Consider the following 25,691-nt stretch of genomic DNA (forward strand, 5'->3'; position numbering starts at 1 on the left):
TTTTCTGCTATCCCAGTTATCACTGTGCTCCTCATTCTCCTCCAAAAACATCTGTCTTGTCCAGGGGAACAATTCAGAGTACAATCCATAGCAAAAAACACTGACCCAAAGAGCTGTAGCACAGTGAGGGCCTCGGTGCCTGGGGATGTGTGAACACAGCAGGTTCCTCACTCAGGGTCAGGCAGCTGCAGCAAGAAGGGGCTGAGTTCATCACATCCCACTGTCCTGCCAAACCCATCCCAACACAGCCCTGCTGAGCTCCAGCCTCAGGAGCAGCACTCCCAGCTGACAGAGCCACGGGCTGGGAACAAGGTCAGGAGAGCAAAGAACAAAGCACAGAACTGACTGGGGAATCAAGAAAAACAAGAAAACAACACTCAGACTTTCCAGTTCTGCTCTCTTCCCTCAGCCACTGGGGAAAACCAGCCCTGAGTATTTAAATATTTAAAAAAATCATGGAGTGAGGCCCAAAAAACTCCTGGAGTTGTGCTCTGGGCACAGCCCCAGCTCAGCCATGGCTGTGCAGCCACTCCCCAGCCCAGGAAAGCTGAGGCATCTCCTCTGCATCCAGCACAGCCACAGGGTGCCACAGCCACCTCCAGGGCACAGCAGTGCTGCTCTGCCACCACAGCCACCACAGCTGGCTGGAGCTTTCCTGTGCACACCACCAAAGTGCCTTTTAATTATGATTTGTGGGCGTTTTTTGCTATGTGATGATCAATTTCTCAATTATTCAGACCAAGAAGTAAATACAAAACCAAAAAAAAATACCCCAACCCCAAAGCCCTCTGTGTGCAGAAAATAAAGTTTTTTGACAACACAGAGCTGGCCACAGAGTAGGAAGGTTGATGCCCAGCACTGTGCTGAGCAGGAGCTGAGCCCCATCCATGTGGATCTGATAGCACTGGGAAGAGCCAAGGCAAACACAGAGACTGAAGCAAGACTTGAGAACAAACATTTAAGCATAAAAGAATTTACTTAAGGAATATTTTTTTAAAAATAATAACTTAAAACCCACCATGGCCTCATGGTACCTCCCCCCTTAAGCTGAGGCTGGTGCTTGGCTTCTGCATCTCTGCAAGAACAATCACATCAGGAAACAGCAATTTTTTGCCCAAAATCATTTCAGCATTATGGATTTGAAGCAGGCAGCCCAAGACCTCCAGCTAAAGGAGTTCAAAGCATGACAAACACGTTCCAACAGGACTCTGCCTGCAGGAAACAGAAGAATGTAACATGTTTGGTAAATATAACCCTCCCCTGCATGGATGGCTCCCGAGGCTGGAAATGCAAGGACCAGCTTCATTACAGGCACAGGCCTTTGCTCAAGGCTGTTCCTGCTCTTCCCAACACCTGGCAATGCTGCAGGGAGGCAGGGAAAGCCCCAGAGAAGGAAAAGAACATAACAGATGAGTTGAGGGATGAAGGAGGACTCAAATCACAGGGGAGAGAGGGCTACAAACTACAAAAGGGTCTGCCAGGAGCCAGCCCCTTCCCCTAAAACAACAGGGGAAGCCACAAAGAGAAAATGCCACTGCACTAGGACTCTGCAATGTGCAGTGAGACACAAGCTGGGAAAATCTCCAATTTCTTTCCCCTCTTCCTTGAGCATCTCTGCCACAAGGAGGAAGCACATCCATGTGCTGGCAGCTCCTTGGCTTTCCCTCTCACTGTGCCATAAGTGCTGACTAATTAATGACACACAAAGCAAGACCTTCCTGCAGCAGGAGACTGCACAGCAAACGCCTGGCAGGTCCCAGCTGCAGGTACAGGTCTGAAAGTGTGCCCATCTCACAGTTTCCTGCCATGACCCCCTGTAGCTCTGCCACTCTGCTCCTGGCTGTGGGAGGAGAAGCAGAGTGAAGCTTTCAGAACAGCCCACAGCTGAAGAAAAACTCCCAGGAGCTGATCAAGAGAGGAAATCAGCAGACATGGGCACAGAGCTGGGCCCAAGCAGTAAAGCAGGGTTGGTTTGGACATTTCACACTACTCCTGCCCAACAGAAATGGGGCTGCACCAGTCTGGAACAATGGGAAGGCAGACACAAAGAGGAGAACAGCTTTTTGTACTCTCTCAATGCCTGCCCAACTTAGGGAGCTTGTGCAGTGCTCCCCAGCAGCCCCAGCCATAAGGTGGTCAGGGCTCTGAGGGGCAACAGGGGTCTAAACCATGGCAGGAAACAAAAGGCTCACTCCAGCCTCTAAAACTCACCTGCCACTGCACTCCTTCCTGATTTGCTCGGCAACTACCAAAAAAAAGCTTAAAGATCAAGGAAAAAAAAACAAACCCAGAGGTTCAGCAGCCCAGAGGAGGGCAAGGGAAGAGGGGAGAGGATAAAAACATTGCAGCATGAAGGGACAGCCAGAGGGAATCACACCAGCAATTATCAGGTCTCTCCCAAGCCCATGAGCAGCAGAAGAAGACACCACAGTGCTGACTTCCAGCTGAAGCTCCATCTTTTTACATCAAGGTGAGATTTGAGTGCTCCAGACCATCTTTTCCCCTTCAGCCCCCCATCCCTGTCCATCTGTGTTCAGGCCACCTTCACCAGCCACTTCTGGAGGGCCTCCAAGTCAGCCTCTCCCTCCTCTCCCTTGCTGCCTCGAGCACTGCACTCCACAAACTCCACCTTCATGGGCAGCTGGGAGAAGTCAAAGTCCTTGCCCTTCTTCCCCAGCTGGGCAGGGCCCCCTGTGGCTGAGCCATCCAGGCTGGTGGGGGCTGCAGAGCGTGTCACCCGCAGGGTATTGCTGCAGGGAGAGAAGGAAAAGGGTCAGGAACTGGGGACCAGGGGAGAATCACCTGCACCACGGCTCTGGGATGTTTGGGGTGGCAGCAGCATGCCAGCTACACCAGGGACACAAGGCCCAGCACTGCCCTGTGAGGCTCAGGGGAGTAGGAGGGCACTCAGGTTTGGTTTTGTAATAAAGGACAGCAGAAATCAGATGATAATGATGATATCCTTATCCCAATTTGCACTGGAATAACAGTGCGTAACAGGGCACAACAACTCCCTAGAAATCCAACACCTACACACAGGTAGTTGGCAAATGCTCAACATCAGAACAAGCAATTTATTGCTTATTTTCCTGCAGAATGTGAATGTGTGGCAACTAACTCCTGTGCTAAAAGGCAGGAGGTCGAGTGTTCAGCCTGGAGGAGGCACAGCACAAACAGCCCTGCTGCCGTCTGCTGGCCAAAGGGGCTATAGATCCAGGGAATCATTCAGCTTGGAAAAGCCCTCTGAGACCATGGAGTTCAATGCAAACCCAGCACTGCCAAGCCCCAGACCAAACAGAATGCTCCCAGTTCCACAGGGAACTCAAGGGAGCTCACTGAGGTAAGAGAAAAAGGACAAGAGGGATTGAGGTCCCATTCCATACTTACAGCTCTTTCTCCAGCTGTTGCTGGATGAGTTTTGCTGATTTTGCCATTGTGACATCTGGAGAGAAAATAAGGAAATCAGCTCTTTGGTTGTCAGAATTCAGAACCTTGTTCCTCCCCCTAAAGTAAGGCCAGTTCACACTGTGCAGTCACTGGAGCTACCAGGACAAGGACAGCTGTGCCTGCAGTGGGATGAGGGATGCTGGAGATTTGGGATAGCAGGCGTGAATGGGAACAATTTAACAATCTGACACAATACAGGGAATTAATTTCTTCTTTCTGGGCAGGAAGATACTTCAGAGGATGGGTTTGATGCACCAGCACTCCCTCCTGTCCTGTGCTTTCCATTCGTGGCACACAGAGCCATGAGTTAGGGCAAGAAATAATTACAAAACCCAGATCTGACACTGCCCCAAAACATCCCACTATTACACAGGGATCCAGATTTTCACTGCAGAATTTGTAGGGATCTGAAAATCAGTCTTTTTTAGTAGCTGGGAATTCAGGCTACTCCAGAGAAAACATGGAACTCTGGCAGCTGAACATAGTAACTTTGAAGCTGCTGAGTGTATAGGGGTAGTTCACTGTGTTTGAGCTGATCCTATTTCCTGCTGCCTGGATGGAGACTGAGGAACAGCTCTGCACAAAGCCAGCAGAAACAAAAAGCCACACAAAATCCACCTGCATCACCTACACCCACCCAAAGAACTGCTGCTCTCCCAAGTGAGAGTTTAACACTCCAGCTGAGTAGTCAGGGTTTAAACCTGAACTCCAGCCCTCCTTTTGCTGCAATGCCAGCCCCCAGGTGCAGCAGGGAGCCCTGCAGGCCCAGCCCAGGGTACCTTGCTTGTTGCAGGCGATGAGCAGCGCGGGCGCGTTCCTGAGCACGGTGCTGTCCACCAGCACCTGGTACAGGAACTCCGCCACGTCCTTCACCTCCCGCTGGAAGGCCACGCTGTCCACCACAAACACGATGGCTCTGGGGCAACAGGCAAGGACAGGGGATGGGGATGGAGCTCTGCAGTCACCTCTCCCTGCAGGTATTCCAGCCGGGGCTGAGATCTCTACATCTGGTCTCAGCTAGCCCAAGCGCAGACTGGCAGCGTGTGCTGGATGAAATACATCCCATGGCCAGCTCCAACTCCAGCAGGAATTCTTCCCCTGTCTCCAAGGATATCCCCCTGCCCCAGGATATCCCACACCCCCCAGACCTCCCTGCTGCAGCGGCTTTGCGTCCTGGTGCACCACAAGCACAGGCAAGTAAGAAATTCATGGTGCGATTTTGGGATTGTCCTGTGCAGGGTCAGGACTCCACGATCCTGTGGGCCCCTTCCCACTCAGGATATCCCATGAAGGCAAAGCAAAAATTAACCAGCAGCATCCCCCCACAGCAGAGCTCTGACTCTAGGGGCACCACCAGGCCAGCTCACAGCATTCCCAGCACCATCATTTGGTTTATTTCTTTCCAAAGGATCACCTGTCCCCTCCTCCTGCCCTGCTGATCCCCTCCAGGTTACCTGGCTGCAGCCTTGAACCTCTCCAGGAACTGCAGCCTCAGACTCTCATGGCCTGGAAGGTCGATCAAGGTCACATTGGTGCTCTGGAACACAGGCAAGGAGGAATTAACAACACCTGATCTGGGGGTGACTGTGATCACAGACTGGGAAAAGCAGTCTGACCCTGGATTTGTGTCCTGAAGGCACAGCCCCACCTGCCCTGACACAGAGCACAACAGCCTCACCTACTCACATACACCGAGCCTCCCTAAATGCACCAAACCTTGCTGGGAATAACACAAAAATGACTTTGCAAGAGCCTTTTTTCACTGGAGGCTGCAGAGGTTTTCCTTCCCAGGAAAGGCAGGAGGTGGCAGAGAACACAGGGCCCAGCAGGGCCACGTCACTGCTCTCCAGATAAGGCTGCAGCAGCCCACTGCTCCTGGATTTTACTGGAAAACTTGGCCATGGTTAAAAAAACAATCAAAAAAGCAATCTGCCTTGCAGATACTTGTCTGCTTAATTAAAGAAACAGAAAAATGGAAAAAAAATTTTCAAAAACCCTGCACATTATTGTACAAAGTTTTTTCCTTATTATCACTGTTGTTAAGAATGACTGAGAAGGTGAAGCCACAAATCCTGCCTCTGCTTTCACAATTCACCAGCAGTTAAAGTGCTGCCAGCATTCTGCTCTCCCTGCCACGTGTGCATCCAGCACAGGAGATTTCCAAAATGAAAGAACTGCCAAAAACTAAAAACAACCAGATCTGGGAACCTAAAAATAACAAAATCCTTTCTGGGACCATATAAAGTCCAGCTGGAGCCTCTGCTTAAACCTGATAAAACTTTGAATTCCACGTTTTCTTGGCAGAAACAGAAATTACTGCTGAGGAAATAAACCAATGCAACAGAACAGTGAAACCCCCAGAGGTGTGGTTTTCAGTCAGAAATGTTTCCCTACTTTACAAGCAAAGAAAAAAGAGCCTGTGGAACCCAGTTATGCATTGCACATCCCAGTATTTCTTTCTCAGTATGCATGGCCTGGAAAAATCCTGTCCTGCACTCAAACTGGGGCCTGAGCAGCACAGAAATTCCCAGGTTTAGGAGGGGGAGCAGGAAAAGGGCAGGGGCAGGGCACTCACCTTGTCCTGGCTGAGCCTGTAGACTGCAGAGCTGTCAGTGATGGAGGTCTGGGTGTCCCGGTAGCGCCCCGACAGCAGCTGGGGGAACAGGCACAGCCTCAGAACCACGGCCTGAGAGGCAGCCCAGCCCAAACCAGCACCAGCACCACCCTCAGACTCCTCAGGAACTCAAATGGTCCCACAGGGTAACGGGCAGCAGAGATCTGATCTCAGGTTCCTGCAGGGAACTACACCTGGGGTCGCTTTCTCCAGTTAATTAATAAATGGTCATTAGGAAAATAAATACATATTTAAATTGTGAATCTCCACTAAATAAGAAGGAAGAGAGTGTGCTAACAAATCCTTCAGAGTTTCCATGGCTGTGCCCCTTTCAGACTCAACAGTAACAGAATATCCAGGGTTGGAAGGGACCCACCAGGATGATCAGCCCGACTCCTGGCCCTGCACAGACACCCCAACAATCCCACCCTGGGTATGACAGCATTGTCCAAACCCTCCTGGAGCTCTGGCAGCCTTGGGGTTGTGCCCATTCCCTGGGGAGCCTGTTCAGTGCCCAGCACCCTCTGGGGAAGAATGTTTCCCTGATCTCCAACCTCAGCTCCCCTGGCACAGCTCCAGCCATTCCCTGGGGTGCTGTCCCTGCTCCCAGAGATTGGAGCTGCACACTGCCGTGAGGTCAAGTATCCCTAAACCTTTTACCATGACAAATTCAAACCAAAACGCAATTTCTTTGGACACTCCGTGGTGGACAAAACTTGCTCTCCATCCCTCCTTAGCCCTGTAAACCCCAACTTTCAATCTTTTCATTAAAAGATTAAAAACCGAACTAAAGGGAACTCCTTCACCGGGGCTCCCCGCTCACCCTCGCGAAGAGCAGCGTCTTCCCCGCGTCGCAGAGGCCCAGCAGCAGCACGGCCTTGCGACTGCTCTTCCTGCCCTGCACGAACCGCCAGAGCACTGCGGGAGAGAGGAGCAGACGAGGATGAGGAGGATGAGGAGGATGAGGGGACACCCGAGCCCGCCGCTGCCGGCACCGCCGCGCCCTCAGCAGCCCGCGGGGCGGGGGGAAAGGGAGGTTCCCGAAACTCACGGAAGGTGATGGCGACGGCGATGAGCGCGACGAGCACGGAGAGCACGGCGGGGCCGCCCAGCTCCCGCCGCAGCGCCGCCAGGTGCGGCTCCAGCCCGCCCGCCATGGTCCGCACTCGTGGCCACGCCGCGCTTCCGCCTCCGGCCCCGCCGCACGGCGGGAAGGGCAGGCGCGGGGGCTGATGGGAGCTGTAGTTCTCACCTCAGGAGCCTGGAGAGGCATGGAGTGGTTTAGAGTGCAAAAGGCTCTCTGACCCCGAAGTGCCGCATACACAGGGATTTTAAATCCCGGGCAGATGGGCCAGGGCTGGACAGCTCATTCTGCAAAGAAATTTTCCAATGTCCAACCTAAACCTCCCCTGGCACAACTTGTCGCTGTTCCCTCTCATCCTGTCCCTGTTCCCTGAGAGCACAGCCTGACCCCCCAGCTGTCCCCTCCTGTCAGGAGCTGTGCAGAGCCACAAGGTCCCTCCTGAGGCTCCTTTGCTCCAGGCTGAGCCCCTTCCCAGCTCCCTCAGCCACTCCTGGTGCTCCATTCCCTTCCCCAGCTCTGTTCCCTGCCCTGGACACGCTCCAGCCCCTCCATGTCCTTCCTGAATTGCTGGGCCCAGAACTGGAGGTGTCTCACAGGTCCCAGCACAGAGGGACAGTGTGAAAAATGTGTATTTTATGATTGGCTTTTTACGAACATTAAAATGAATATTATATGTGTTGTGTTAGAAAGTTATGCTGTATTAATTTTCTTAAGTAGTGTGTTAAATGTAGTTTTAGGTTATACCAGAATGTTAAAATAGAAACTATGCTATGTAGGATACTTTTTTTAAGACTCACAGTGAGGTAGCAGCCACAGGACACCTAAGTCTTTCAGAGAAAAAGAATTTATTGCTCTCTTACCGAGTTCTTCCTGCCTCATTCAGCCCTGAAGATGCTGTCAGGATTCAGAGGAAGAAGTTTACACTGACCAGACAGAATCCTGTGTTTGAATGGAATTTATGCATCATGTATGAGATGTATGAATATGCAACAGGTTATTGTTTTTAAGGGTTAATCCTCTGGTAATGTGGGTCCTTTTTCAGGCTTATTTTGCCCAGAAAGAGGTACCTGGACTGTCTGTAACTCGTTGTTTTTATTGTCTCGTATTGTCCTAATTCCAATTGTCCAAATTTTTATTACTCTAATTATATGACTATTTTTATAACCATTTTATTACTATTAAACTTTTAAAATTCTAAAAACAAGTGATTGGCATTTTTCACACTGTCCTTGAGCAGGAGATGGGACTGGAGACCCCCAGAGGTCCCTCCAGCTTGAATGACCCTCCAGTGAGATTCCTTTCATCCTTTAATGCCTTCTACCTATGGGACAAGAGCTTACACCTGACATGAAATGCAGATGGTGCAGCTTTTTTTGGGGAAAGTTCTCTAACTGAATTGTAGAAACAGCCTGTTAGAGGCACTCATTCTCTTTCTTTGCTAATTTTGAAGAATGGGTTAAAAAAACCCACCTGTCCAGTGTAATTCATCCTACATAAACTGAGGGACTACATTTCATCCTTTCCTGTCATGCTCTGCATTTCTGCCATCCAGGGGGATTTTCAGCCAGGCTGCTGGACTTCTCACCACACTTAGCATATGCATCCAAAAATCATTAAAATATTCATTCCCTCAAAGCCAGGAGCTTTGTGCTCTCAGCATCTCCTCCATGCCTGCCTTGACAGCAGCACTGGGACACCCTGGATGAGCCCAGGCTGCTCCAGGACTGGGACACCCTGGCTGTTCCTCTGGAGCAGAGAGTTTCAGCAGCCCTTTTTGCCTTGCCTTTTTATTTTAAAGTGGTTCAGAATCAGGCAAAACAAGCTACATGTTTGTTTTCAGGTCAGCAGCACAAAACCAGACAGACTGCTAAAACAAATAAGTTCCTGAGCAAATCCTAGATTTTTCCAGAAAGTAAAAGAGATTGATTGGACTCTCCCCATCAATACATGTCCTGCCTGCTGGGAGGGACTCAGAGCCAACCAGCTGAGATCTGAGACACAGCAGCTTCTGTTCACACCTCCCATCTTACTCCCACTGTATTATTTTGGTTTGGAGTGGGTTTTATTCCTCCTTCATCTTCCCTGACACAAACATTGTCCCTCTTCCTGTGTCCCAGCCACACTGGGGAACCCTCACCTGCCAGGGGGACAATGGGATAATCTGTGTAAAGCAAAAGCACAGAGAGTACAAAGCATCTGTTAATTAGGCTCCAGGGTATATTCAATCCATTTTGCTTTGGCAAATGGTGCAAGAAATTTCCCTAAAGGGCAGCAGTAAGTGACAAGAGCCACGCTGGTGTCTGTCACTGTACTACAATGAGAGGCATTGAGGAAGGAATGGGCTTAAGGACCATTTGGAAAAATCTCAGGACACTTTTTTAGATTTTAAATTTTATTTTTTGCTGTGCTGGCAGCAGAGAATTGTAAAGTGTCAAAGAGCTACTTTCAGAGTGATGAGGGAGGGCAGAGAAAGCAGTGAAGGCAGAGGGCCCTCCGTGGGTCAGTGTTTGCTGCTGAGGGCACAAGAGGAGTCATGGCTTGAGGTTTTCTCCCCCACCTCGAGGATCCTTCGCATCTCACTACTTGTCTGCAAGGAAGGTGCACACCTGGAGAAGATCTGGAAAGGGAAAGGACAGGGAGAAGTTCAGATCCTGCTTTTAAACACTCCCGTCCCACCAGCACACACCCAGCCATGCCAACAGTGTCACACCATGGAAAATCCACAGTGTGACACAAAAAAAGAGCTTTAACCACAAATCCCACACTGCTGGCTCGGAGGGGGGGTCTCTATTTCCTAAAGGTAAGGAAAAATCTTTTATTCACGTGGCTGCCAGAGCAGCAGATTTTAAATCTGTTCTCAGTTCACCCAATGAACTTTGAGAAAAGAATATTGACATTTTCTTCCTTTAAAGGCATTGAAAACACAGTTCCAGAAGAAACTGCTCATGCCTGCAAGGTAAGAACTGCACTTCAGGACTTTCTCTGGGGCTGTTCCAGTTACCTGATGGATTGCAGGTGTTGAGGCTGGCAAGTGAAGCATAGTATTTATCTCCAAGGAATTCCTTGTACGAGATTCCATCACGGAGACTGATCAGGCACTTTGTCCGGTCTTTAAACAGGAGATCCTTGGATTCATATGCAAACATATTGAAATCATCTCTCCTGGTTCCTTTTGGTCCAAACAGCCTCTGAAATAAAGGCACAAAGAGGAGAGAAATAGAAAGCTGGCCTACTTCATCCTGGTTCTTCACCATCAGTCTGGGAAGCCTCAAGCCAGGCTCTGGAAATTTAGGATTGAACCTTCTGTCTGTATGCTTAGAGGAGGGATTGCTCACTGGGAGGGACATTTCTTTTCTCATTTTAACATGTCCCTGTGTGCAGAGATGCTGCCAGCAGGTCCTGCAACTTAACCATGAGTAGAAGCAAAAGACCAGACCTCTCACCAGACCCTGATGGTGGAGCCAATATTAAAGTTTGCAGGGAGAAACAGAGATAGTCCAGCCTGGTTCTGGTCAGCTCTGCGTGTGCAGGGAGCCCGATGTTGGGGCTGAGCCTGACCCAGCTGTGGCACAGACCAGGCACCACAAAGGAGTTTCTGAAACAGCCCAGCAGGAGCAGAGACAGGAAAGGAGGTGATAAAATCATGTCACACAAGTACAGTGTGACAGCAGCAACAGCTGCTGTAATCCCACTGCTACCTAAAGGTGTGTTTGCTAAGGTGGCAGAGGAGAAGGAGCACTTGGGAAGGGATGGAGGAAGGGGGAGGCCAAGGGGTAAAAGCTTCCACCTCACACTGACTTGGAGAAAATCAGAGCAGCCCCACAACATTTCTTCTACTCTCAGCACTACAAACCTCTTGGTTCTCCAGCATCTCACGGACTTGGCGTGCTTTCTCAGGACGTGCCATCACAGCGTGGGTAGGAACTTTGGCCAGGTTGCATCTTCTGTAATCCATGACATTTGCCCGCTGCCCATCAGTGCACAGCAACTCAAATTGGTCCATTTTCAGATCTTTGGCCCAGCTTTCTGTATTTTTGCCTATAAAGAGAATGGGTTTGAAGATTCAGAGTGCTTGCATAGCAGGACATCAGCCTCAACACCACATAAGCAATCATGCAGATGGGGAAGGCAGCCCTGACCACGTACCATCAGTGTTCTCCTCAACGATGGAATGCTTGATAAAGGCCACATCCCCCTGCTCAACCAGACACCTGGGAAGTACAAAAAGAGGCTAGTGATGTAAATGCTTGAATCCTGTCCCTTTCCCACAGATTTGATTTAGACTTGAGTCTACTCTGTACAATTGATCTCCAAGGACATCCAGGTCTAGAAGCCCTGCCACAAATATTTTAAATATATCTGAAACACAGCCTTTACACTCCTTATTTATGTTAAGAGAGGAGTACTTCTGCCATTGTGGCAGGGCTTGTGCCTCTCCAGGTTTTCCTGGAAGCACCAGGACATGCGTTTTACAGAATGGGGATATCTCACACAAATTTTCAGAAAGCAAAGAAAAAGCATGTATAGAATTACAGAGACATGCCCTTTCAGTGGTGTAATGGAGAAAAAGAGTTTGTGTGGACATGAGGCTGTGCTTCAGCTGTGGCCTGTCCTCTGTGAGCAGCCCTAGGGCCCTGAGGCAGCCTGGCTGTCCCAGCACGTACCGCAAAGCTCCGGTGTATCCGTAGTACTGCTCGTGGCTGCTGGCAACGCACTTCTCCGGAGGGACCCCCCCTGAGCCCTTGCACAGCTGGCAGAGGCGGGAGCTGGGAGGAGACCCGGGAGCACAGCCCTGGCTGAAGTATTCATCTGGAGGCAGGGATAGGAGAAATTCACTTTTCCTGCCCTGAGAAGTTAGGTTTTATTGTAATAACACATTCTCGCTCACTGGGGAGCTGGAAATGGGGTGGGAGAAGGAGCATGACTTAGTGGGCAGCACATCACGTGCATCCAGGTTTGACCATAGAACTTGGGTCCTGTTATTGTTGATAATTATTGTTATTATTGATAATTATTGTTGTTGTTGCCCACAGAAGCTGTGGCTGCCCCTGCATCCCTGGGAATGTCCAAGACCAGGCTGGATTGGTCTTGGAGCAACCTGGGCTAGTGGAAGGTGTCCCTGCTCATGGCAGGGGTGGAATGGGATGGGCTTTAGGGTCCCTTCCACCCAAACCATTCCATGAATCTGTGATGAAGCAGGGCCTAAGGCTCAAGTGCAAGAGGTACTATCTTGGAATAAAAAGAGGAATGTTTTGCTTGCAAACCATTCCCAGCTCCCACAGAGCCAGCCCGAGCCTCCACAGCCTTTAGGGGTCAGCAGAGGTGCATTTGGCAGCAGTGTCAGAGCTCTTGGGGTAGAAGGGACAATGGAAAAGGAAGGCAGGAGGATAGAGACGCTAAGAATAAAACTTACTAACACTAATATCTTCATGTAGTTAGTGACTTCCTTTTAATAATTATATGCTTACTTTGTCTTGCTTGTTAACATTGATAATGTTTCCAAATTATTTTTGTTGGACCATAACTCTCAATGAAGTCTTAGGCAGTCAGATTAAGTTTCTTAAAGATCAGCCTCTGTCCCCTGTTCTCAGCCCTTCCCCTCCCTTTCAGTTTCATCTTTTATCCCCACTCCACACCTTGCACAAGCACCAGGCCCATGTGGGGCAGCCCACATTCCCTTTTTGGGAACACCTCTTGGGCTGCTGCAAAAGGAAGGGGAGAGATGTGAAAAAAAAGCAAAGACCCCCAAAGCAGCTGAGGTGCCATATCATACTCTGAAGTGGATGCCAAATGCCTAAAATTTTGCTCAGTGAAACCTTAAATAACAGCATCTCCATTTCCTCCCTCCAAGAGGGAATCTTCGAGGCACAAGAAACTATGAAAACCCCATGAAGGATGGTAAAAGATTTTTTTGTGAACAGATTCCCAGCTCAAAGAGATGGGTTCCAAATTGGACTCACCGAAGTTGCAGTTGCCTGTCCTGTTGTGGATCAGGCCCATGGGGATGTTCCAGCCAGCAGTTCTCCCCACTGCGGTGTGGCACGACTTCTTGCCCTGCAGGTTGTTCCAGCTGATGTCCTTGTCAGACTTCTTCACAACAGCCACAGCAAAGTAGGTTGCTTCAGAAGATAAAATAGAGAAGAATTGAGGCCTGACCCAAGGATCCCACTGTAATCCCTTAGGAGAGAGCACTGGCTTCACTTGGGAAAGGGCACCTATGAACAGCACAGAATTACTTTGTGCTTATAAGTACTTGGGCAGGCAGCAACAATGGAAGAGTTTGTAGATGTGATGCATCTACTTCCACCACACTCCTGGGAAATTATTATCCCTGACATTTCCCTGCCCTCCAAAGCTCTGATATCTGGGTATATGAGAAGCCTATGAGAAGGCAAAGCACAAATGAGGATTTTGTATCCACTCCTGATTTCTTATTCTCTCCTTAGCAAAGAACAAAATGCTCCCCTCCTCTCTCCTTTCCATTTCTAGAAAGAACAATCTCCTAATGCTGCAGCCCAGCCCCTCTTCCTCTGTTCACAGCCCTGACACTGTTATAGTGTGACCACACCAATCTCTGCCACTACCAAATGTTTCACCTTGATCTTATTGCAGCCCCTAATTTTCCCCCCAGCTGCTAAACCTATCTCCCAAAATTCTAATATCTACACTGGACACTCTTTGGGTAGAGACTGGCCATTTATTCTCCACTCATGACTCATATCTACTTTTCTACTTATATCCCTCTAGACTGTTTTCTGTCCTTCTGTTGGCAGGAATTACCTGGTTCTTCTTGTGATTCACAGTGATTGTCTGTGGGAGGGAAGAAGAAGAAGATGTTAAGTTAAATACACCTCAAATCCAAAAGAAGAATCAAGCTCACTAATTTCTGGAGAAACTCTGTTGTAAAAGTGACCATTTCAAGTAACATCTTATGAATCAGCAGAAACAAAGCAGAGCCTCCAGCTGCTCCTCTGAGCTAAAGCAAGCAGTTTTACCAAGGCTGGTGCTAAAGGACCAGGGCATCCTAATTAAAACAGAGTTCCTGACTATCCATGGTTGTTTTGCTTTCATGAAAATACATGCAATAGTGGGCAGAGTTGCCTCAGAGCACCCTATGTTAGGTTGGGCATCAGGAAAAGGTTCCTACCCCAGAGGAGTGGGGTGGTGGGACACTGCCCAGGTTCCCCAGGGAATGGGCATGGCCCCTGAGCTGCCAGAGCTCCAGGAGCCTTTGGACAATGCTCCCAGGCACAGGCTGGGATCGTCAGGGTGTCTGTGCAGGGCCATGAGTTGGATTGATGATCCTAGTGGGTCCCTTCCAACCCAGGATATTCTGTGATTTCTGCAGGATGCAGCACTGCAGCTGCTTTGTAAGATTCCAGAATAGAACCAGCACTTTGGCACCAGCCCATTCCCCACCAGCTGGACCCTGAGACAGAGCTGTGCTTACCCTCATAGCTCTCTGCCATCACTGGCACCAAGCCACACATGCCAGCAGTGTAGACAAAGCCTCCATCTAAGCTGATGGCATCTGCTTCACCTTTCTGAAATGGAAAAGGTGCAGAAATGAAATGCTGCACATCCCCAGGCCAGCGCTTTCCAGAGCTCAGAGGTAAAAGAAGAAAAGGGGAAAAAAGCTGTACCATGATCTTTGTGATGCATTCCTTGGTGTCCTCTGCCACAACACACTCCACATCCCCATTGCTCATCACGCTCCAGACATCACATTTCTTCTTCTCATCCCTGCCAATGGCACACCACTGGATCTTGTTGTCCCTGCGGCTGGGGCTCAGGCGATCTGCAAAGGGAAAACAGGGAAAGCAGGGATGAGCCCTGCACAGCCACCTCCTAGTGTCACTGACTTATTTCCTGAAAAACCCTTTCATTAGGATCTTTTCTCCTGAGAAGCTGGGAAGCTTCGGCTTCCCCATGTTTTGCTGCTTTGGAATGTGATTTGGAGAATTGTTTACCCAGCATGTGAAATTGTTTTTACTTGATGACCAATGACAGCCACCTGTGTCGAGGCTGTGAGCAGTCACAAGATTTTATTATGATTCCTTTCTTTTCCTTGTAAGCCTTCTGATGAAATCCTTTCTTCTATTCTTTTAGTATAGTTTTAATATAGCATTTTCTGTTCATATAATATATATAATAAAATAATAAATCAGCCTTCTGAAACATGGAGTCAGGATTCTCATCTCTTCCCTCATCCTGGGACCCCTGTGAACACCATCACATCCTGGTGTGAGGGACTTGGCCACAAACCACCTGTACACACCAATCTGCTGCTGCTCAGGGCAAGGAGTTCTTGTTAATTAAGCCCTGGGCTGGCAAGAATAGAAAATAGTGATTCTTGAGCTGTAGAAGGCTCAAAAATCAACTTACAGGTCAGAAAGGTGAATTGCTGCATAACACAAGCCATTCAGGCAGATTTCTGTTAGCTAGAACTACACAACCACTAAACACCTGTGTGATAATAGTAATTGAAATTGCTGCCTGAAATATGTCCCACATTTTCTGCACTCCTTACAGCCCAGACAGCCATGAGACTAAGACCACACCGAACTGGAAACCTAGTTATGTTTCTGTAGAACAGCACTTGAATAATCTGGTTTGATGCTATGTGAAGTCCATTCACCCCCTTCCATAAATATCACTTAACAGAAGTGAAGTATAAATTGTACTATGAATTCTAAGTGGGTTTCAGAGATCCTTTGTGGGATGTTTGACTCTCAGAAAGCTATCACAAAATGCTTGATGAATTTAGATGGAAATCAAGGACATTGTTTACCTCAAGTGTCTGAACCTGGTGTCCTGGGATGTTCCTTCTTTTTACAGCCCAGAAATGGTTTTCCTAAACACCAGTTTGACCATGCCCAATTCTCTACCACCAGCTGAATAACTGATGTGGATTTTGTGTAGATTTTCCATATTTGTCTGTGTGGTGATTTGGGTTTGGATACAACAAATTCTATTATTGATGTAAGTGAAGTTTGTGAAGGTTCTGTGATTTGAAACAAAATATTTTGCAGATAATAGAGTCTGTGTCTGAAAAAATCATGTTGTTTTTGTGTGGCTGTATTTGCCAATGCCAAGTGATCCACACAGCCCATGCTGACATGACACTGGTGTTTGATGTCCTGCCTACCTTGCTGGAGGCTCTGGACAGCACTGTAATACTCAAAGCCCAGGTAGAGCTGAGAATCCATCAGTGATGGGATTTGCTTCAGCTGTACTGCAGAGTCTTTGAAAAGCAAGTCTTTGAGGGCTGGGTCCTTCTTGCCAGGTGGCCCAAAGAGGTGGAAGGTGCTGGTTGTGCCCACACCAAATTTTTCCTGCCACAAGGGAAAAATAATCAGCAAACAACCACACCAAAACTCTTGGAAAGCTGGAGAAAGCAACCAAAACCAGAGGCCAGGGGATGTTAGAGGAAGGAAAGGAGAGATTGGTGGTACCTGTGCTTTGGAGAGGAAGTTCCAGATGTCATTGACCTTGCTGTCATCTCGAGCCACAACAGCATGAGCAGGAACCCTGGCCCAGTGACAGGCCTTGTAGTTGTCCACGGGCTGGCGGGTGCCATCCAGGCACAGCAGCTCGTACTCATCCTTCTCTGCTGGGGCATTTTCTAAAGGAGGGGAGGAACCATGAGTTGCACCACCATAAAAACAGACAGAAAGGTGAGTTTGGGAAGATTTGTAATTAATTTATTTCTGCTGAAGCTCTGGGGTAATTTCTTAGCAGAAAACAGGTTGCAGGCACCCCCCTTGCAATGGGGTCATCTTGGGCATATGAAGGCAATGCCTTTGGAAGAGAGATCACCTCAGCCTCTGCCATAACTAACCCAACAGTACAAGGATTTCTGCACAAAGGGGTACAAATAGGTTTACAAATCCCATACAAATGGATTGAGCAGGTCAGGAGCTGCACATGGCCAGTGAAGGCCAGTAGGTGATCAATGTCAAGGCTGCAGACAAAGCCCAGGACTGAGATCAAGAGGTTACATGAGAATTCAAGAGTGAAGGGACTTTTGAAGATCCCTGGTGAATGCAGGGACAGAGCAGGATGTTCCAGGTAGGTCATTAAATCCTTCAATGATGGAGAGTGCACAGCTGTCCTGGACAATCTGTCCCACTACCTCACTGTCCTCAAGGGGAAAATAATTCCCCTTGTATCTGGTCCCCAGGCTGATCAAGCCCATCCTACAGATCACCTCCTTGCAGGACAGTTATCCCTGCCCCATGACCACCTTGGTGACCCTCTACTGAGCTCACTGCAGTCCTGGGTGTGCCAGGCCACCCTTGGTCTCCACAGACTTAGTGAACTCTTGCTGTGGGCTGAATTCCCTCCAAAATCCCTTCCAGAGGGATGGGAGACCTGCTCAGTTGCTCACATTACAGCTGGCTCTGAGATATGGTACCAAGTAGGTATTTCAGCTACAAAGAAGAACTGAGAGAAGAAAAATATTCACCATAATCCCATTTCTCATTAACAAGGATGAGTCAGTTCACAATGTGCAAACTTTTTTCAAAAGATGAAAGAAGCATTTGAGCCTGGAGAGGAATGAAAACTGCACAGTGTAGACAAATTGCAGGATGGAGTGGCAGAGAGAGGTGGGGCCAGAAAGAGGAGAAATGAGGGATCTTGCAGGTGTACCTTGAACAGTTGTGTGTTTCACAAAAGCCACATCTCCTTTGCCATCTTTCAGACAGCTGCAGGTGGGAGGAACAGAAGAGAAGTTAGAAAAACTGACATTGTGACTCCCTATCTCCTGTTTCAACAAATTATTTTTGGCATAAACTGCAGGCATAGAGCAATGATCTTCCCCAAAAAAGCTATGCTGGAAGGGAAGAAATTGTAGTGGCAGAGAAACAATTCAGTCTCCTCAGGACCCATGATTCCAACTCAGCCCTCCTTGATACAACAAAAACTTGCATATGTCAGGCTAGAATGTTTTCCCAAAGGAAAAATAACTGTCACTCACTGAAAAGCTCCAGAATACCCAGAATAAGGTCCCGTGCGGGACATTTTGGTCTTGGCATCCCCCTTGCACTGACGGTACAGTTTGGCTTCAGTGGTGGCACCAGGGACACAGCTGGCAGAGAAGAAATTGGCCACAGCTACGGATGAGAAACAAACAACAGTTGGTCAAAAATCCACTTTTAGGAGAACAGGGAAGGGAGAGGACCCACAAGAAATGTCAGTGTCCTGTGAGCTACCTTGGGACCCCCACAGAAGATTGGGCAACACCTCTTTCACCGTGACACCAGCCCTGGCTGAGCTCCCACCCCAGTCTCACCCTGACACCTGGTGTCACCCCTTTCACTGTGACACCAGCCCTGGCTGAGCTCCCACCCTGACACTTGGTGTCACCCCTTTCACCATGACACCAGACATTGCGGTGTGATGTCATGGTTTGCCTCAGATACCCCAGGTTCCTCCCTGATAATTCCCTGCCAGGTGTGTCAATCATCCCTCCTTTCCATACCCTGACCCCTGCTGAGCGCTGTCTGTCAATCCTGGCATTCCAGAAGGGCATTGAGTGATTGGCAGAATTCAAAAGATGCCCCACTCCTGAGGAGACATTGGGCCATCCAGGTGTCCTCTGTCCCTTGAGACTTTCCCCCCCTATCTGGTTGGTGGTCCCTCGTGTTCCTTCCCTCCCTCTCTCCCTGGAGTTAAAAGGAACAGCAACCACGTGGTCTGAGAGTTCTGTTGGAGCTGTTGCTGCATTCCTGGGCCAGGAATAAAGCTCTGGATCCAAACTCTCCATCAGAACCAACTCCTTTCCTTCACCATCACCTTAAAGCTTCTCTGCCAAGGTAATCCTGAGCTCCTGCAAGCCTGGACTTGCCTCCATGCGCCCAGCTGCAGCATCCAGCCAGCCAAAGGTGCCTCTGGGGTGAAAACACCATAGCCGGCACCTTTTGGTCAAGCAGCAAGGGCCAGACAAGCCCAGGCACATCCTATCCAGCTCTATTGGCTCACCTTGCTCGATGGAGCCCGAGTCTTTGCCGTCCCACTCGATGGCCCCACGGTGGATGAGGGTCCCAATGGGGATGACCCAGCCTGCTGACCTGCCCAGCCCTGTGTGGCAGGAGGTCTTGCCCTGCAGCTCATCTATGGAGAAGCCTGTTCCTTTCTTCACAACGGCCACGGCATAGTAGCTGGTAGTGGAGCCTGCAGGGCAGGAAAAAGGAATGGAGCAATGGGAAAAGAGGACTTAGGGACATTTCAAATCCTAGTAAACCCCCAGTTTCAGGGAACAGAGCGCTGCACTTCTAAACAATCAGCTAATTTGGTTGAACACTTTTTTCCTGGGGATTGCCTGCATTTCTTGTCTTAGTGATCTCAACTGGGTGTCCCTCCCAACCAGAAGTAACGCTGTTGCCACCCCAATCTTTTTTTTTCCTTATCTTGATGACTGCACAGGAAATCACAGAACTCATCTGTGCCTCCCAGCTCTGTGTTTTACCCACAGAGTTCAAGGCCACTGAAAGCAGAAGATCTCTGGGACCATTTTTATGCCACGTTTCAGGAGGACCATGATTTCTGCTCATGGGATCAGAGACCTGCACTGCAGCAAATGACAAGAAATGGAGCACTGGGCCCTGTGACCATGGGTGATGATTCACATTTTGCTGAACTGCCCCCCCATGCCTTCCCCTCTGGGATCTGGAAACCAGGGGCAATATCTTAGACCCCCAACCAAAATAAGTGGGAACTCTGCATGGAAGGGATGGCCTCTGCACTCTCAGTTTGTTACCAATATTTGGCTTTAAAAATGGCATGGAAATGTACCTTCACTGTGTTCATAGACCTCAGCAGCAATGGGCTTCAGCTTGTAAGGAGCAAGGCCTGCCTCAAAAACTTGACCTCCATCCAAGCTAATGGCATCTGCTTCGCTGTTCTAAACAACAAAGAGATTTCATCAATTAACAAAGACCAGGAAAAGCGCTTCCCAGAGTCTCTCCTGGATCCTTGTGTATAACAGGAGGATCACAGGTAACAACCAGAAAGGAAACTCCATCTCCAGGTGTAACAGGCTGCTGAAACCTCCCAGCAGAGGAATTTGCTGCCCACTCACCGAAATGGCTTTTATGCAGTCGAGGTATGATGCTTTCTGCAGGCAGCTGAAAGCAAAGTTCTCCTGTTGCATCTGGTCCTTCAGGCTATTGCATTTTTTCTCCTCTGCTGAGGAAATTGTGCACCACCTGACACTTGGCTTTTGGGGAGCAGCAAAACACAGAGCTGTAGAAAGAACCAGAAATAAAGTCTCAGAGAGGTAGAAAGGCATTGATTGGAGAGGAACAGCATCTCTGTGAGCACAAGGTCAGTGGTTCCCTGTGAGCACAAGGTCAGTGGTTCCCTGTGGTCACGGCCTTGGGTGATGGCTACATGCAGGATCTCCCAAGCCACACAGGAAGGTCCTTTCTTTCTTTCTTGCCTGATGTGTGCACCATCAGGAACATCTAGGATGATCATTCCTGTCCCTGGACTATTGAGATTCAAGCAGCCTGGACTCACAGCAACATTCACAAGATTAGGAGAACAAATCCACACACTTCAATAGAAATCAAGCTCAAGCCTTTGCAAAAACAGAGAGAAAAGTTGGAGCACAGAAGCAGTGTCTGTGCCAATAACCCCAGAGGGGGAGCGGCTCTGAGCTGGCCAGGCTGTGTGCAGTGCACTGCCACCCTCACCTCCTTGGCAGCTGAATGATCTGATCTATTGAACTGTCCCTCTGTCTCACCTGCTCCACTGGCCCCCTGAGAGATGCCACAGCACCACCACTGTCCCTCCATGAGTGCCCCAAGCAGCAAAAGCAGCTGAATGGCTGCTCTGGGGGACGAGAACAAAGCAAAAGCCTCCAGCAGATGCAGATTCATGTCCCCTCCAGAAACCTGAAGCCAGGAATGCTGGAGACTTGCAGTTCAAGGATGTGGCCAGCCTGTGCTGTCACTTCACCTCCACTCTGCCCCTTCTGGGCAGGGCTGTGCAGACCAAGAGGCCACTTGCACGCCGCTCTCCCTCCAAACCTCGATGGCACATTTCCTCCAAACACCTCCAGATTAACCTGGGTCATTTCCATTTCCTCCTTCATCTCAGAAATAGCCTCTCTTTACCTGATTCCTGAGCCTCCCAGTGGAGGTGCTGAATTTGGCCACAGGGAGAATCCTTAGCCTCAATTTCAGTGGCCACCACCTCCTTTTTCATATGTTTTCCAAGTTCATCATACAATTTTCAAGTCTTGGCTGCACAAAGCCATGGTCACCTAATGCTGGCAAGCATCCTGCCAGGGGCAGAGGCTGGGGACATCCTGAGGGAGACACCCCAGCTGAACTGGTGACACTGGGAAGGCAATGGCAGCCTGAGTCCCCTGGCCACTGTCACAGACCTTTTGGGTGACTTCTTGTCTCTTTCTGTGCAGGGGAAGAAGAGGAGGAACCATTAAAAAAACATCTTTGCATGCTAATATTCAGCAGAGGTGCTGAAGGACTTCCTGATGCCAGAGGCACAGGGAGCACTTCCTAACAGAGGACATTAATCACCACCACACTTTAAGGGGGATCAGAAGAGACCTGGTGCCTACTCCAGGAAGGAGATCCCTCTTTCCCTGTCCAGGTGCAGCCAGCAGTCTCCTTGCCACGGCTACCTGCCTGTTGCCTGCCAGAGCTGTGAGCAGAGAAAGAGGAAAGAATTGCTCCAAGCAGAGCCAGCCCTGCAGCAGCACAAATTTGGCATAAAATAGGCAGGAGCCTGAGCAAAGTGCAGCTACAGCAGCAGGACAGAGCAGTGCAGGAGCAGAGTGGGAAGCGCACAGCATCTTTCATTATTTAAGCTCTATTTTACTGTCACTGCCCTCAAGTTTAACCAAACACATGCACAAGCTTGACAGGCATGTCTTGCAATAATTTCTCCCCCCTGGCTGAGCCAGTGCTCCTCTTCCAGCACAGCATTGGACAGAGGATGATTTTTCCCTTCGCCCCGTGACAGCCGGAGCGCGGAGCCTGTCCCAAGCATCCCTCCTCCTTGCAGGGTGGGCATCGGCAGTGTGGGCAGCTGCAACCCTCCCTGCGTCCCACAAAGCTGTCAGTAACATCAAAACACCATCCTCTTTGACAGATCCACGGCTGCCAAAGCAAGCACTGCTTGTGTCCTGGCTGTTCCTTTGCAGCTGCCTGCTCTGGTGTACGCCGCAGCTCTGAAACAGCCTTGCCTGGGGGACACAGAGGTTTTGACTTCCTTCCCCCAAAGTTTGCTTTCAGCAGACACTTACCCACTATCCCAAGGGATAGCACAGTGAAGAGTGCGAGTTTCATGCTTGAGCAGGGGTCGGGTGCCGTGGGAGGGGTGCAGCAGCCTTGGTCACAGACCGTCCCCTCCGAGTCTGTGATGGCTCTGGAACCACTTTCTGCCCCTTTTATAGAGCAACAGCCTTGGCTGTGTTTGCAGAAGCAATGACCTAACACTGTTTGTCCTTCCTTGTTTCTCAATAGCTCCTAAATCGCCCCCCTCCCTGGATCAGCCCATTTTTAGGAAGCCTTTCACTTTGGCACTGAACCCTTCCGCAGGCGGGAGTCGGAGCAAAGCGCTTTGCATTTTACAAGGGGCTTCAGATGGAAAATTCCCAAGTTGTGACATTTGAATTCTCCTGCGGGCTGAAACGCGGCAGGAGAGGCGATTTTCTTTGTGCTGCCCACCCCCTGCCTTGCCCAGAACTAATCTCAGAAAGTCCCTGCTGGATCCAGAGCTGAGTTTTGTGTGTTTGCCAGTAACTGCTGCTGAGGTGCCCGTTGCCCCTTGGCTTTCAGCACCGAGTGCCTGCCCGCTCCCTTGTGTGCTCCTGGCAATGGCAGTGGGGTTGAAAGGCAGTAAATGAGTCTTACACATGATCTGGCAAAAAAAAAAAAGCCAACAGCAGTGACCAGACAGCTCCATAAGTGCCCTGCAGACAGAAGGAAGCATCACGCTGCACTTTTGGTAAATTTTTGGTATGAAGCTCGGAAGAAATGCTGAGATTAGCAGTCAGCCTCCTCCCACTTCCTCTGCAAATCTTCTCCATCCCATTGTGTCACTCCTGGCCTGTCCCCTGGGGCCAGAGGGCATGGCTTGGTCTATGAAGGGCAGCCCTTGGGGTGCTGTCCCAGCCTTCATGTCCCCATCTTTGCTGCCAGGTACAGGACCAGCCTCATCCTTTGGGACATGCTCACAAACTGAGAATTCCCTGGACCACATCAGCCAGCCCTTGAGCCTGAACAGCATCCCTGGACCACTGCTAGGGCTGATTCACTCACCATGTCCACCCCACAGAAGCTACAGCTGTATCTCATCCAACTCTTTGGAGCAGTTTATTTCCACAAAGGTGCTCCCAGGCAGCTGTGGAAGCCTTTGGAGCTAAGGCTGGTGTTCCCAGGGGTCCCCAGGCTGGCAGTTGTGATGAAAACCCAGCTCACCTTGAGTGACTAAGGAGAAAATGCCCTGAAAATGGAAGAAAAAAACCAAAGGGGAATTTACTGAACCTTGAGGTGGGGTGTGCTGAAGGAAGAGGGCAAAAAGCCCAGCCAGGAGGTCCAGCTCCCAGGCTTGCCTTCAAGAGCATGAGCCTCCCTTGGAGGGAAGATCTCCTGGATCCCCTGCACAGGTCCTTCTTCCCCTGCAGCCCTCACTCTGCACACAGCTGGAGGCTGACTGGAAGCACCTGGGTTGACTCTTTTCCCTTCTCCCAGCAGGCTGAGGGCAAAGCGACCTGCAGGTGGTGGTGGTGCCCAGAGTGGTTTCAGTACAGGTGGGAGCCCAGTGCCAGGCCAAGGATTTGACTCTACAGAGTGACCCAGGCAGGTGGAGGCCCTCAGGCAATGACCACCTCAGCTGTGGCACCAGGAGCCCACCCTGCCTGTGGCTGAGTGAGAGGCACTCCTGGACACACTGGTTATTTCAGCATCATCTGTGGCACTTCCTTCAGCATGGCTGGCTCCTGTTTCTCATCCCTTCACCCCCTGCTTTCCCAGAAGAGCAGAATTTCCTGTGTCCAGAGTGTCTCCAAACACACTGCAGCTGTAGGAGGACTGACTTTCTCACACCTCAAGCCCCTCCTTTTAAAAGATCTCCCATCCATATTTACTCCAGCAAGCTGTGGCCTTACAAGGTCTTTTTCCACCAAGGCAGGTAGAAATGACTGAAATCCATCCCCAGCTTCTTGCAGGTCTCACTGATCCCTGTCTCACTCATGCAGCCTTAGCAACATCCCCATCCATGGGAAGAAGAAGCACAAGGGCTTGCAGGAAAATGTCCCACATGGTTCTTCCAGAACCTTTTGCTGATTTGTTCCAAAATGCCTCTTCTAACAGAGATATTGAGAAACTGTAGTTGCAGCTGAAACAACAAAGACCCCTGAGCACCTAAACATTGGTGGAAATGCTTGGGCATATTGACTCCACAAGCAGTTACAGCACTGCCCAGATAAAGATACTTTTACCACAGGACAGATGAAGGGGAAAGATGCAGAAGAGAGTTTGGAAAACATAAAGGATCCACTCAAATAACAGCAGAGCAGTTTCTGGAAGAGCCCAAACTATCTTTGCCTTCTGGACATGGTTCCCAGACCATTTTCCATGGACAACTCCTCTCTCCCTTCTCACATTATGCTTGCATCTCAATGCCTTCTCTGCCTGCCAAGGGCATGGCTGTGATGTGCTGATGGGATGGGTGGTGTTCACTTCACATCTCTTTCCCTTGCCCTCCCAGTTGGCATCAAGGCAAATCCAGAGGTGAAGGAAGAGGCTTGGATTGCAATACCTCTTGTACTACAGCAACCTCCTGTGTTTCCAGATCTCCAGCCACAAGTCATCTGTAACATCACCAGCCACATGCAGAGGTGCTTCTCCTTTTGGTGCTAGCAAATCCTACCTTTCTCCATGATGATTCCACTCTCCTCCTGGTGTGCATCCTTCCTGTGGATGCTCCTTCAACAGCTTGGACTCCTGTGGCCAAGCCTGTGGAGAAGAAACTCTTTGAATACACAGCTTTCCTTGGAGGGACCCCATGGCAGAAGCACAGCAGGACAGGGCTGTGCCCTCTGGGCCACCTGGGCTGAAGGCTCAGGCCTTGCTCTCCAAAGGACCCAACAGCTCTCCAAGGTGGTTCTTTCTGAGGAGTACAGCCCACCACACCATGGGATGCCTTGGAAGGAAAAGGAAAGTGTCCTGGGTAGCCTCCAGCTGCAAAATGCCATTTGTTTTGGAGTCCAGGAGGGATGAACTGCATGATGCAATCAATTTCCTCCCCTGAACATCCATCAGACATCTGCTTTGCCAAATTTTGTATTAGAAAATACATATTTAGTCATATGGTGAATCCTGCCTCTTGCTAAGTACACTCACCTCTCTCTACAGGTCCTGTCTGACTCATACCTGGCTGCCTGGGTGCATGGTTGGTCCCATTCCCAAGTGGCCATGTCTGGCTGACTCAGCTGAGACTGAGCAGCAAAGGCCAATTTTTAGTAATGCTGAAAATTCTTGTTGCCCTTCAAGGCAAGAGCTCCGTGCT

At 49.7% G+C, this 25,691-nt stretch overlaps 1 protein-coding gene across 1 annotated transcript; it reads right to left on the reverse strand.

Moving 5' to 3' along the window:
- Positions 1-957: 957 nt before the first annotated feature.
- LOC132077324 (ovotransferrin-like) lies at positions 958-22,626 on the reverse strand. The gene is made up of 24 exons (XM_059478889.1): positions 22,423-22,626; positions 20,230-20,393; positions 19,944-20,052; positions 19,131-19,322; positions 18,127-18,262; positions 17,799-17,854; positions 16,601-16,770; positions 16,294-16,480; positions 14,789-14,943; positions 14,596-14,689; positions 13,926-13,955; positions 13,106-13,264; positions 11,810-11,954; positions 11,292-11,356; positions 10,999-11,183; positions 10,147-10,333; positions 9,726-9,762; positions 7,113-7,300; positions 6,885-6,979; positions 6,023-6,100; positions 4,902-4,984; positions 4,227-4,363; positions 3,388-3,442; positions 958-2,750 (listed from the first exon to the last, which is right to left on the reverse strand). The coding sequence occupies exons 1-24, from the start codon at positions 22,463-22,465 to the stop codon at positions 2,534-2,536; spliced, it is 2,967 nt and encodes a 988-aa protein (XP_059334872.1). The 5' UTR covers positions 22,466-22,626; the 3' UTR covers positions 958-2,533.
- Positions 22,627-25,691: the final 3,065 nt, after the last annotated feature.

Source organism: Ammospiza nelsoni, chromosome 10, assembly GCF_027579445.1.
Source record: "Ammospiza nelsoni isolate bAmmNel1 chromosome 10, bAmmNel1.pri, whole genome shotgun sequence".
NCBI classification, from domain to species: Eukaryota; Metazoa; Chordata; class Aves; order Passeriformes; family Passerellidae; genus Ammospiza; species Ammospiza nelsoni.